At 31.9% G+C, this 12,632-nt stretch overlaps 1 protein-coding gene across 1 annotated transcript in view; it reads right to left on the bottom strand.

Moving 5' to 3' along the window:
• The window catches only part of LOC114746477 (reticulon-like protein B22), a 40,682-nt gene extending 31,658 nt beyond the window's left edge, over positions 1 to 9,024 (bottom strand). Inside the window, exons 1-3 of the mRNA XM_028934693.1 lie at positions 8,846 to 9,024; positions 8,211 to 8,353; positions 7,634 to 7,702 (exon numbers count right to left, since the gene is read on the bottom strand). Coding sequence (XP_028790526.1) covers positions 7,634 to 7,702; positions 8,211 to 8,353; positions 8,846 to 9,024 — 391 coding nt within the window. The remainder of the gene's footprint in view (positions 1 to 7,633; positions 7,703 to 8,210; positions 8,354 to 8,845) is intronic.
• Between the last annotated feature and the right edge of the window lie 3,608 nt (positions 9,025 to 12,632).

Below are 12,632 nucleotides of genomic sequence, written 5' to 3'. Positions count from 1 at the left end.
AGAAAATAGCAATGTATTTAAAGGGACACAAAAGTCTAGGAGAAAATCTCATAGAACGAAGCTTAAAATTACTAAATTTTAGATTATATTTGATAGTAACATTTTAATAGGTTTTAATAATACTAAATTTATAAATAATAATACATTTTTATTAAAAAAAATTATTTGAGATTTAGTAATTTTAATTTTTTTTTAAAAGGATTCTTCAAAGTCTTATTCTAATAGTGACAGGGGAAGTTCCCTCTCTCTCAGCCACACACGTGTCTCTTTTGCAAGAAATATTATAACAGACTGGTATATTTTTATTTCAAATCTTAATACTATCTTCGATTCTAAATATAAGAGCTAACTGGTTATCCTAAATATAAGAGTTAGCTGGTTATCTTAAATATAAGATTTTAATCCATTTTGTCTCTTAAATTTATAATGTAATCTAAAAAATATCCTCATTAATCGTAAAGTATTTTTTCCACCCAAGTATGTTTTTTTTTTTGGGGACTGACCCAAGTGTGGTTTTAATGTAGATGATTGAATAAGAGTAATTTAAAAAAGTCAACACATACTTATTACAAATGACTAACTTAACTAATTTTTTAATTCCTTAAATTAGTTATGCAGTTTTTATATTAAAAACCGAAGGTAGATTAGGATGTAAAACATTATAACCTTTAATTTGCTATGCCTATATTTATGATGGCAAATGTCACAATTGTAATTTTTGTGAAAATGAATGAAAACAAATAGTGTGTGACTATATGCTTATACAATTTTTTGGTAAAATTAAGAGTACATAGTCTTCATTAATCCAAATTGGAGTATGGTTGAGTTTAAATAAAAATAGCTCTTTTAATATGTTTGTAAATCCAATATTCATAAATGGTTGGAAACAAACTATTGCCTCATTTACTTAATATAAGATTTATTTAACTAATTTAAGTGACTAAAAAATAAAATAAATTAACTAAATAATAAATGTGACTTGTTCTTATTAAGATATCTCAGTACAACATCCTATAAACTAGTAATTTAATATCCCCTATATTAATGCACTATGCACTTCTCCATTTTAAATATAAATCCTAGTAAAAGAATTTGTTTTGGCTCTAAAATATAAGATTCCAATTTTTTTTTTTTACTTTTAAATTTATATTTTGTTCTTTAAATCATTCTAGGTTATTGAAGGGAATTTCATCACGAGGCAATTTGCAACACTTATGATTAAAAGAATATTTTAGAAAATCAATAGACATTTCTCACAAAAACTAATTTAATCAATTTGTCTAAATTTCTGCAAATCAGACGCCTAGATTTCATCTACATTTAGAAGCAGTAAAGTTATGTATGTTTATTTTCACTCTTGACATTGACGAAAAGGGTCATCAAGTACGAACATAACTTCACATATGGCTAACACAAAAAAACATAAGGAGGTTTTTCATTCAAAGCTCGTGTCTCACTTCATAGACTCGCAATCTCGGGTTCTTTTGCATTTCAAGATGGGTCTTGAAGCGTGGAATTCAAAGTTTTTCAGTTTTTCTTCCATGCGCTCTGAAATTGCAGTGGCACCGAACTTGTCAACAACCACATAGTAGTATTCCGAGAAAAGACCATAAGGTTCTGATGACTTCCAAAGAAACTTACGCATCACCATGAGCTAGATTCAGTCAAATCTAAAGCGATTTGCAATGTATAAAAGGACTGATTCCTAAGGCAAAATCCATCTTCATCTTCCTCACTTTCATCACTTGTAGAAAGTGTCTCTAATATTTATACACAATGAGGTCTATCTTATGGATTTTCTTGTTACCCTTCTGCTTCATAAACCTTAGCATCAATGTCTTTGTTGTGACTAGCCATTGTCTCACCCATCAAAAATCTGCTTTGCTTCAGCTGAGAAGAAACCTTATATTCAACCCTTCTGAGTCGAAAAAATTGGTTCATTGGAACCAAAGTCATGATTGTTGTCAATGGAATGGAGTAACATGTGATAAGGGACATGTTATAGCTCTTGATCTAAGTGGAGAATCCATCTCTGGTGGACTTGATGACAGTTCCAATGGCATCTTCAACTTGCAATTTCTGCAAAATTTGAACTTGGCTCATAACAAGTTTCATTCCGTGGTTCCTTCAAAGCTGCACAAGTTGAGCAATTTGAGATATTTGAATTTGTCAAATGCTGGCTTTGAGGGTCAGATACCAGTTGAGATATCTTATCTAGCAAAGCTCGTTTTTCTTGATCTTTCTACCTCACTTCACACACTTAAACTTGAGGAGCCAAATGTCACAATTCTTTTACAAAAGTTCACAGAACTCAAGGAGCTATATCTTGATGGTGTGAAGATGTTTGCTCAGGGGAAGGAGTGGGGCCAGGCACTATCCACATTGCAAAATCTTCAAATTGTGAGTATGTCATCTTGTAATCTCTTTGGCCCTATTGATTATTCAATTGCAAAGCTTCGATCTTTATTGGTTCTTCGGCTGGACAATAACAATATAGCAAGCTCAGTGCCAAAGACCTTTGTGGGATTGACCAACTTAACCAACTTGTAGCTTAGAAATTGCAACTTGAGTGGAGTGTTTCCAGAACAGGTCTTCCAAATGCCAAACCTGCAAGTCCTTGATGTCTCAGATAATCAAGATCTTCAAGGTTCTTTACCAAAATTCCAACATCATGGATTTCTCCACAGTATGAACCTTAGCCATACAAAGTTCTCAGGGCAGCTACCCAGTTGTATTCACAATTTGAGCAAGTTGTATGCATTAGACCTATCAAACTCCAAATTCAGTGGAACACTTCCTTATTCAATCTCCAAAGTGGCCTCACTTGTTTATCTAGATCTGTCATTCAATAATTTCACTGGCCCTCTTCCATCTTTCAATTTGTCTAAGAGCCTCACATATCTATCCCTCTATCACAATGGCTTGGAGGGTGAAGTTCCATCAGTTCATTTCACAGGCCTTGAAAATCTTATCACTATTGATTTGGGTGACAATTTATTCAATGGGAAAGTTCCATCATCTCTTTTTACGCTTCGATCATTACGCGAGCTGATTCTCTCCAACAATAGATTTGAGGGTCTTCTAGATGAATTTCCAAATGCTTCTTCCTCCCCATTAGAGATCCTTGATGTTAGTGGAAATAATTTACAAGGGCCTGTTCCCGTGTCTATCTTTCAGCTCGAAAGACTCACTTTGCTCCAACTTTCTTCAAACATGTTTAATGGAACTATACATTTGGGTATGATGAGAAGCATGGAAAATTTGGCTACACTAGATCTTGCTCACAACAATTTCTTGGTTGATACAACTTTGGTGAACAACCACAATCTGTCATCACTCCCCAGATTGAACAATTTCATGTTGGGTTCTTGCAAATTGAAAGAGTTTCCTAGTTTTTTGAGAAATCAATCCAATTTGATGTACCTTGACTTATCCAGCAACCAAATCCGAGGAACAATACCCAATTGGATTTGGAGGTTTGATTTCATGGTCTTTCTTGATCTTTCCAACAATTTTCTCACAGATTTGGAAGGTCCTTTTCACAATATTACTTCTAATTTGTTTCTTCTTGATCTCCACTCCAACCAACTCAAAGGCCACCCTCCCATTTTTCCAAAAAATGTGATCTATTTGGATTACTCAAGCAATGGATTTAGCTCTATTGCCCCACTAGACATTGGCAACTATCTCCCTTTCACATATTTTCTCTCTTTATCAAACAACAGTTTTCATGGAAGAATCCATGAATCTCTATGTAACATGTCAGCTCTTCGTGTGCTTGATCTTTCTGACAACAACTTCAGTGAAACCATTCCTGAGTGTTTGACAAGAATGAGTAACACACTTAGGGTGTTAAATCTAGCTGGAAACAACCTCAAAGGCCAAGTTTCTAATACATTTTCAGCTTTTTGTGCCCTTCGATTCCTAGATCTCAATGAAAATTTCTTAAGTGGTACAATCCCAGAGTCATTGGCTAATTGCCAAAAACTTCAAGTCTTAAACCTTGGAAACAATCAATTGATTGATAGATTTCCATGTTTCTTAGGGAATGCATCCACTTTGAGAGTCATGATTCTAAGGTCAAACAAATTTTATGGGACACTTGAATGTCCAAATAGCATTGGAAAGTGGGAGACACTTCAAATTCTTGACCTGGCCTCAAATAATTTAAATGGTACTCTACCTATAGCACTCCTGCAAAGTTGGAAAGCATTGATGATGCCAGATGAAGATAAAAGTGGCACAAAATTTGGCCAGTTGTCTTTTGACATCTATGACAATGTTAACATTATGGACTTCAAGAATGCATTATCAACTGTGAACAAAGATCTTGTACCAAAACTAGCTGAATTGATAGCAGTAGAACCACCTTTTGTGATCAACCACTTATTCGTTGATATTAATACCAACGATCTTAGTCGTCGAAGTTACCTAGATTCAGTGACAATTGTCAACAAAGGAAGACAGCTAAAGTTGGTCAAGATTCTTACTGCCTTCACATCATTAGATTTCTCATCCAACCAGTTTGAAGGGCCAATACCAGAAGAGCTAATTGATTTCAAAGCACTTCATGCTCTTAATTTGTCACGAAATGCTTTTTCAGGCCATATCCCTTCATCTATAGGGAATCTGAAGTATCTTGAGTCCTTAGATTTGTCTATGAACTCTTTTAGAGGGGACATACCAACAGAGCTTGCAAGTTTGTATTTCCTTGAATTTTTGAACCTCTCTCACAATCATTTGACTGGGAAAATCCCAACAGGGACTCAAATTCAGTCATTTGAAGCAGACTGTTTCAAAGGCAATGAAGCCTTATACGGACCTCCATTGACACAAAGTTGCAATTTGGGTGAGATTCCAGGTTTGCAAACACCATCTTCAAAAACAACTGAATCAAATGATGGGAACTCCATTGATTGGAATTTTTTGAGTGCTGAATTGGGATTTACTTTTGGCCTTGGCATCATTATCCTTCCTCTCATATTCTGCCAACAATGGAGATTGCAATACTTCAAATACGCAGACTACATACTTTGGAAGATCATCCCTCAGCTTGATTTTGTATATGAACGTCGTGAAGGGAAAACTTACAGAAGCTTAAGATGGAAACCATATTAATTTTTGTCAAATAAAGAAGAAAAAGGTTGCAATTCCCTTTCTCCCCCACCCACCCCCCAAGAAAAAAAAGAAAGGAAAAAGAAAAAATTAGGAAGAGATGAATAAAATCAATAGGAAGTGAATCATGGTTTTCTTTCTATCAAGTATTTCGGGTTAGTCTTATTGTCTTAATGGAGTACAAATGTTAGACATAGAATAAGAGTGCAAAGGAAAATAAAGAGTTGATAGAGCAGTTCTTACTTTTCCTATTATTGTTCAAGGTGAATTTGAATTTGCTTTTCTCCAAAAGTTAACTTTAATATAATGATGCTGCCATTTAAACAAAGAGCAAATTTAACCTAGAAATGAAAGATGATAAATTTTTGAAATTGGAACAAATTTAGGGTTCCTTTTTTTTTTATGAAGTTATTTACATCAAGCATATTATTTTACCCTTAAATGAATAAACAACCCTATAATCATCAATACATCAATATCAATGTAAATATAAAATTTTATAAGAGTTATCATGAGTAATGAGATTTTTTTTTTGGGACCCCATGCAATTTTTTCCTCCTATCTTTCAATTTTCTTCCTACCACGTGGAAGTGACATCACTCATTCAGGCGTTATTTCCATTGAATCAAACTAGGACAGTTCATTGGAGAGAGCTAGGGAATCCAACAATGGCGCCGAAGGCTTTTGAGCATTCCAGGGAAAGACTACGATAAGGAAAGGCACTACTAATACAGAATCAAAATTAAAAAGTAACAAAAAAATGCTCTGCTTTTTTATTTAATTGACACAACTCTACTTCAAAGACCAAAAGAAAAAAGGAAAAAAACAGAGTATCTTTTTCTGCTGAAAATTAAGATTCAGGGGGTGCTCAATGGTTATAAACTATATGCAGGCCACTTAAATTTTATTATGCTTGGCCTCTTTGTAATTTTACGATCCTGGTGTTGTTTTTGCTTGCTTGACCTGCCTCCCTGTAGTACTGTACAGTTTTACTTGAATAAACACTTTCACCCTCAAAAAAAGGAAAAGAAAAGAAAAAAGAAAGATGAGGGTCTTTTGGGGCACCGAAAGCAACATTCATCTCTCTGTTATCACCTTTCCCTTTTATCATTAAACTACAACGAATCCACTCTAAGCAAAATTGAGGTAGGGGAAAAGTGTTCATGTGTAGTTTCTAAACAAGATAAAGTACTTAAAACTAATGTAAACAGTACAATAACATGATTACTCTTGAATTCTAAATAACTCGAGTATGTTTAATTCCACATATTGTAGGAAAAATTAGAAAGAAATTTAATTACAAAAAAATCTCAATAATAAATGATTAACCTGAATCTATTGTCATTCTTTTCTTTAAAACTTGTCATTGCTTACTCTTTATTTGTCAATGAATTTTAAGATAGGTAAATCCCTTTCTCGAAACCTGAATGCAAAGTCATCATGTGCATTTGTTATATTTGGACCTAATTTCAGCAAACATGATGCTCTGTAATTAACAATCCAGGTTTTTTCTAACGGAACAGGATTTAATTAAAATCCCCACTGATTCAATTTTAGCAGCCGTGTAACCTCCAAGTCGTGTCACAATCAAGTGCCTCGTTCTGCACTGAGCTTAAAACCGACCTGAGGAGGGCATAGATATGGGGATTGTGGCTGAGAATAGAACCAAGCATAGTATTAACCAGAATAACAAATATTTACAATTAACTCATCTGTTTCTATTTCCATGTCAAAAGGATTGCCATTGATGTCAAGCGGCCTGCTCAGGCTTTTTTTCAACAGTTTACTTAACAGCATAACCATCCCCTCTGATCATTATAATTTACAAAGTAAATCATTCACAATAGGTTATTTGATTGGTGATTAGCTAACTTTCAATGTACACACAAAATCTTGCACTACAGGTCAAGCGCAAACCTAAAATATGCTACATTGTGTCTTGCTCTTCCCCGTTGTCATTTCTTTTTCCCAAGAACCAGGCCACACACGAGCCAAGCGAATGAGAGCACTCCATAAACATATAAAGACAAAACAAGCATAATCCTGCACCAATCAAGGACATAAATCTCAGCTAAACCATAAATTCAAATCTGCAATTTCTGCGGAAAAGATTTACCATCGGTGGAAATAATAAAATGAGCCAAAAATATAGAACTAGAACAAAGATCTTCCTCCCTCAAAGGTTCCAGGCATTTTTCTGACACTCCATTGATGTGGAATTCAAAATTAACAGTATATCAATGTGTTATAGCTCTAGTTAATTGGCTCTTTTGACATATAATTATTCATGATTGGCTCTAGTTTTCATCTCTGCATCAAAAAAGATACATCCCACAATTTGCAACTGTACAACAGCATTGCCAAGGTTGAAGCCAAACATCTGGGGACTAGAAAAGCAGAGAAAATCTAGAACTCAAAATCATTACACTATTTCAGGAGAAAAAGGTCAAAAGAAAAAATTAATTACTGTGGTAGCTCAAAAGAAGGAACAAGAAAAGTGGATATTAAGGTGACATACCAGCATAGGCAACTGTTGCACCCAGAGCCAATCTTCCTAAAGCAGACAATACATAAAGGCAAAAAATCACCTGAAATAAGATGTACATAAACCATTAGTTCTTTTACATGCCTCTTCATCAAAAGCAAAATCAAATGTACGACAACTACTATGGGATTATAACTGTCAAAAATCAACCAGTGCTTTCTGGAATCTAAGCACACAAATAGTCCAATACTTTGAGAGAATGGTAGGATGAATGAATTCTTATTCAATGATCAAACAACCTTAAATGTTGGCAGAGAATGTTAACAGATTGCGAATGAATGGAAAACATATTAAAATGCAGTCAAGATAAGCAGAAGATGCATAAATTGCAAAACTAATGACATTCCATCAGATGCATTCAACACCCATAGTTTCACGCCTTAGCAAAACTTGAATTCAAATAGGTCATGCTCATGTGTTTCTCTTATATAAACATTAAATAAAGACTCAGGAGACATAAAACAAAAAGGAAAAACCACAATTTCTGGAGATTGAATTGATGTTTTTTACTAAGTGAAAATAGATTTAAGTTGCATAAACTAAACAATACCCTTCAGAAACAGTCTCTTGTCATGCCCTGTTGCTGCAACTCTTAATACAGACTCGGCTGCACCTATGGCATTAACGAACCACGCAACAATGCTATTAGCAGTGTCCTGAGTTACTTGCCATTCAAGTGGATCGACTGGAACCCTAAAACAGTTTTTCAGAAGGGGACAGGGTGTATTAGATAAGTTGAAAATATGAAGGCCATTTGCAAATGAAGAACACACATCTTCCTTCTGCATCTAAGCGTGGATCTGATGAAAAAGAAGACTAGAGACATAAGCACGACAGAGACAATACTAAAAATACACTTCTTATGAAATCATATCAGATGTCCAAGCCGCCAACCAGGGCGATCATTCAAAATTTTAAAAACTCAAAAATCAAAAGGACCAAATAATTTTGTTCTAACTGATTATGCTAGCAATTAGCATTGAGAAATAGGAAATGCCGTCATCCATGTTTAAGGCAACTAAGAACTAAGACTAAATTGTGTCCGAAATATCGTTATATACAGAAAAGCAGACTGAACAAGAAAAGAAAAGGAAGGAAAAAAAAAACCCTAATTGGATGGTCTTATTTAAAAAATTAAGCGACAACGAGAAAGATGAAGGAAAAAGAACAAACTTGGGTGATTACGATATGTTCATTTGACGGAAGAGAAGGCCGAGAATGGCGAGGGAGCAGAGGAGAACGATGAAGACATCGGAGACCAAAGAAACGAGGATAGAATTCCGGCAGGCACAGTGATAGTATACCAGGGTGCCGCATAACAACAGCATCATCGGCTTCCCTACTTCGCCCCTTCTGCTCTTCATAGTTCTCGCGACCAGACAGCTGATCTTCCTCTTACCGTGTCCCTACATAGACAATTGGAAATCAGCGAACCTACCTTCCAAGTTTTCCTCTGGACTTCTCCTTCGAGTTTCAATTAATTCCAGTACCGCACCTTATCCTGAATTTAAAACAGCTTTACTAAAATAAAATCAAATTTTAGAAACTGAAACTATTTACTACCTTCAGGAACTAAAATTGGGACAGGAGTCCGTACTCCTCATGTCCTAAATATAAGACTTTTATATTGTGAATATAAGAGTATTATGTTTAGGACCGGAGGAGTATTTAAAATTTTAGGGGCTAAAACAAAAAAAAATTCAGGAACTCAAACAAAAATAATAGTATCTCCGGTTCTATTTATAAGAGTTAGTTGATTAATTTGAGAAAATTAAAGAAAAAAGTTAAGTTAGTTATTTGTAATAAATAGGTGTTGTCTTTCCTAAAATGTCCTTACTAATCAAGTGTATTGGTTAGAACTATTATTATTAGAAAGACTATCTTGAAAAAAAATACATAAATACGAGAGACAAAGTGGATTGGAGTTTTATATTTATGACCAAAATAAAAGTCAAACAAGGTCTTATATTAAGAACCGGAGGTAGTATCTAATTTCAGTGACTAAAACTAATATTAATTCAAAATTTATAAAACAAAGCTTTATGAGAGTTTGGCAACCTTTAGAATCATTTAAAAAAAATATTATCATACAAACCAAGACAAAACATCTCTGATGTACTTACTTCATGTATTGTAAAAGTATTTTTAAAAAACTAATCTAAACACTCAATTCTCTTATAATTGTTAGTTTTAAATAATTGATTTTTATAATAATTAAATGTTTCATAACTTTTTAAGATATGCTAAGAATATTTTTAATGATGCACATGAATTAAATCATAAATTTTCAAAATAAAAAAAAGATTCTCCTTTGTAATCCCAATACCACTGAGGTTTGGTTTTGACACTGTGAATCACACTTTCTAGACGTGGAATCCTTCATTATTCTTTCACTTATTTGTAGCCATTTTGTGTTGTAAGTTTGGTAAAGCTTCTCCTAAGAGACTGGGTTTTTACATGTTTTTTTTTTTATCTGAGGATTTTTACATGTTTGAACATCAAAGATCATTTCAATGTCATTTAATATTAAATTCACATTGATCATTTGTCAATAATATTCTAACTGGTTGATATAGCGATGTTTATTGTTTGCCTCAATAGGATTAAACTTTGTCAATGTATATGGATAGGTTGGCAGCTCATGCTCTAGCAATTTTAGGTTAGGAATACACAAAATGATGATCTTGTTCCAATACTGAAATTCTCATGTCATGAAAGAGAAGTGAAAAATATATTGATTAGACTATCTACTCGTGGTTTGCTTGTTGGACTATAGTCAAACATGTTATAGATAAATTAAAATATATTTTACATGAAATAAAAGGTATTCATATCAAGAATAAATACTAAATAGTAATAAAATTTTTAAAAAAAACCTGTAACCCAAGAAATAAAAGATTTTTCTTGAAAAAAAATTAATGAGTTAAAAGATATAATACAATAATGATACAAAAAAAGAGGACTTTACATAAAATTGTTAATAATATCAAAATAATGATAAAAAAAAACTATATCAAAGGATACATTTATGGCAAGGGAATTATGACTAGACATTTTTTGTTTTGGATCTAAGAGACGAAAATACTTATAAAATATTTTGTAAGGGAAATACAAATGATAAATTATACTACATCCAGTCTTTAATATAAAAGATAGTTTAACATTTAATTTATTTTTAAGTATAAAATCTTAATCCACTTTGTCTCTCATATTTATCTATTTTTTTAAGATAGTTCTTATAATAGTTGCATACATTAAAAATTTTATCAAATGATAGTTTTAGTTAATACACATGATTATTAAGGGTATGCTAGGAAAGATAACACCTAGTTATTAAAATAATTAACTTAATTAATTTTTAAATATACTCAAATTAATCAACTAATTTTCACATTAAGAGTCGGAATGCAGTGCTATGATACAGTTTTGCCCATAAAACTTCAAAAATATTATAAAACATCCCCAATCCATATCAGAGACCACGTGTTCATTTTAACAGTGGTGAGTCTCACATACAGTAACATAATTAAATGAGTTTAAGGCAAAAATACCTATAAAGTAATATGTGAGGAGTTACATGCATCGTGAGAACTTTATTATAGCGAGGACCGGAGGTAGTGCTATAGCACAATTTTGCTCATAAAACTTCAAAAATATTATTCCTCCCATATTTAATATAAGATTTATTTAACTAATTTAATTAGGTTAAGAAAATTAGGTAAGTTAATTAATTATAAGAAGAGATAATTAATCTCCAGGTCCTTATAGTTTCATCTGATTTTTAATTAGATCCTTATAAAAAATTTTCTTTTTATCAGATCCTTTTACTTTCGTGTGTTTTTAATTAAATCCTTCTATTTTTTTTTCTTTTTATCAGGTCCTTATAGTTTCACTTATTTTTTAATTAGGTGCTTTGTAGTTTTTGAAAAATTATTTATTAACTTTATTCTTTAAAATTAATTTCATTTTTAAATTAATAATTATATAGTTGGACAAAATAATTAATATAATCATTTAGTAATTAATAAATAATCAGAATAATAATTATACTTAAATATAAATTATTTATAATCATATTTTAATTTTAGAAAAATTTATTATTATAATTTGAATTTTATAATTATAAAAATTCGAATTGAAAATAAATAATGTATTTGTTTAACTAAAAATTTAAAAGAATACTAACATAAGATTGTTACAATAATTTATATATTTTTTAAATGTTATTATTTGTAAAATAAAGAATAAAAACTACAAGGACCTAATTAAAAACAAAGTAAAACAATAAGGACCTGATAAAAAGAAAAAAAATTATAAGGACTTGATTAAAATATATGAAAGTATAAGGACTTCATAAAAAGAAAAAAAATTATAGGGACCTGATTAAAAACCAGTTGAAACTATAAGGACTTATATATTAATTATCCCTTATAAGAAATATAACATGTTTTTCCTTAAATACCATAATAATTTTTATTAATATTCTTCCTCCCTCACTTACTTGATTATGATTGAGAGAATATCCATAGGAGTTATTTAGAAAAAATTAATAAATATGAGAAATAGGTGTTATATTTAGAACCAAAATTAATTTAACAATTAGATCCTATGTTAAGGACTAGAAGAGTATAAAAAATTCTCAATCCATATCAGAAACCACATGTTCATTTTAATAGTGATAAGTCTCACATACAGTAGTATGATTAAATGGGTTAAGGACAAAAATACCTATAAAGTAATATGTGAGGAGTTTACATGCATTGTAAGAACTATATTATAGTGCAATTTCACCCATCAACATTGAAAAACGGTGCAAAAATCCAATTGTTAACAAAATGCATATGTTGGCATAAATTGACAATGAATGTAAAAAAGATTGAAATTCTATCTGATCAGGAAGTATAGACGTGAAAATACATGTTTTCAAATTTACTCTAACAAATAAAAAACACAACACACAATATTTTATTGT

This window comes from Neltuma alba, unplaced genomic scaffold (genome assembly GCF_004799145.2).
Source record: "Neltuma alba isolate B1F8T4 unplaced genomic scaffold, ASM479914v2 tig00005020_pilon, whole genome shotgun sequence".
Lineage (NCBI taxonomy): Eukaryota > Viridiplantae > Streptophyta > Magnoliopsida > Fabales > Fabaceae > Neltuma > Neltuma alba.
Note: the sequence above shows the minus strand (reverse complement) of the source record. Positions and strands in the feature narration are given on the sequence as shown.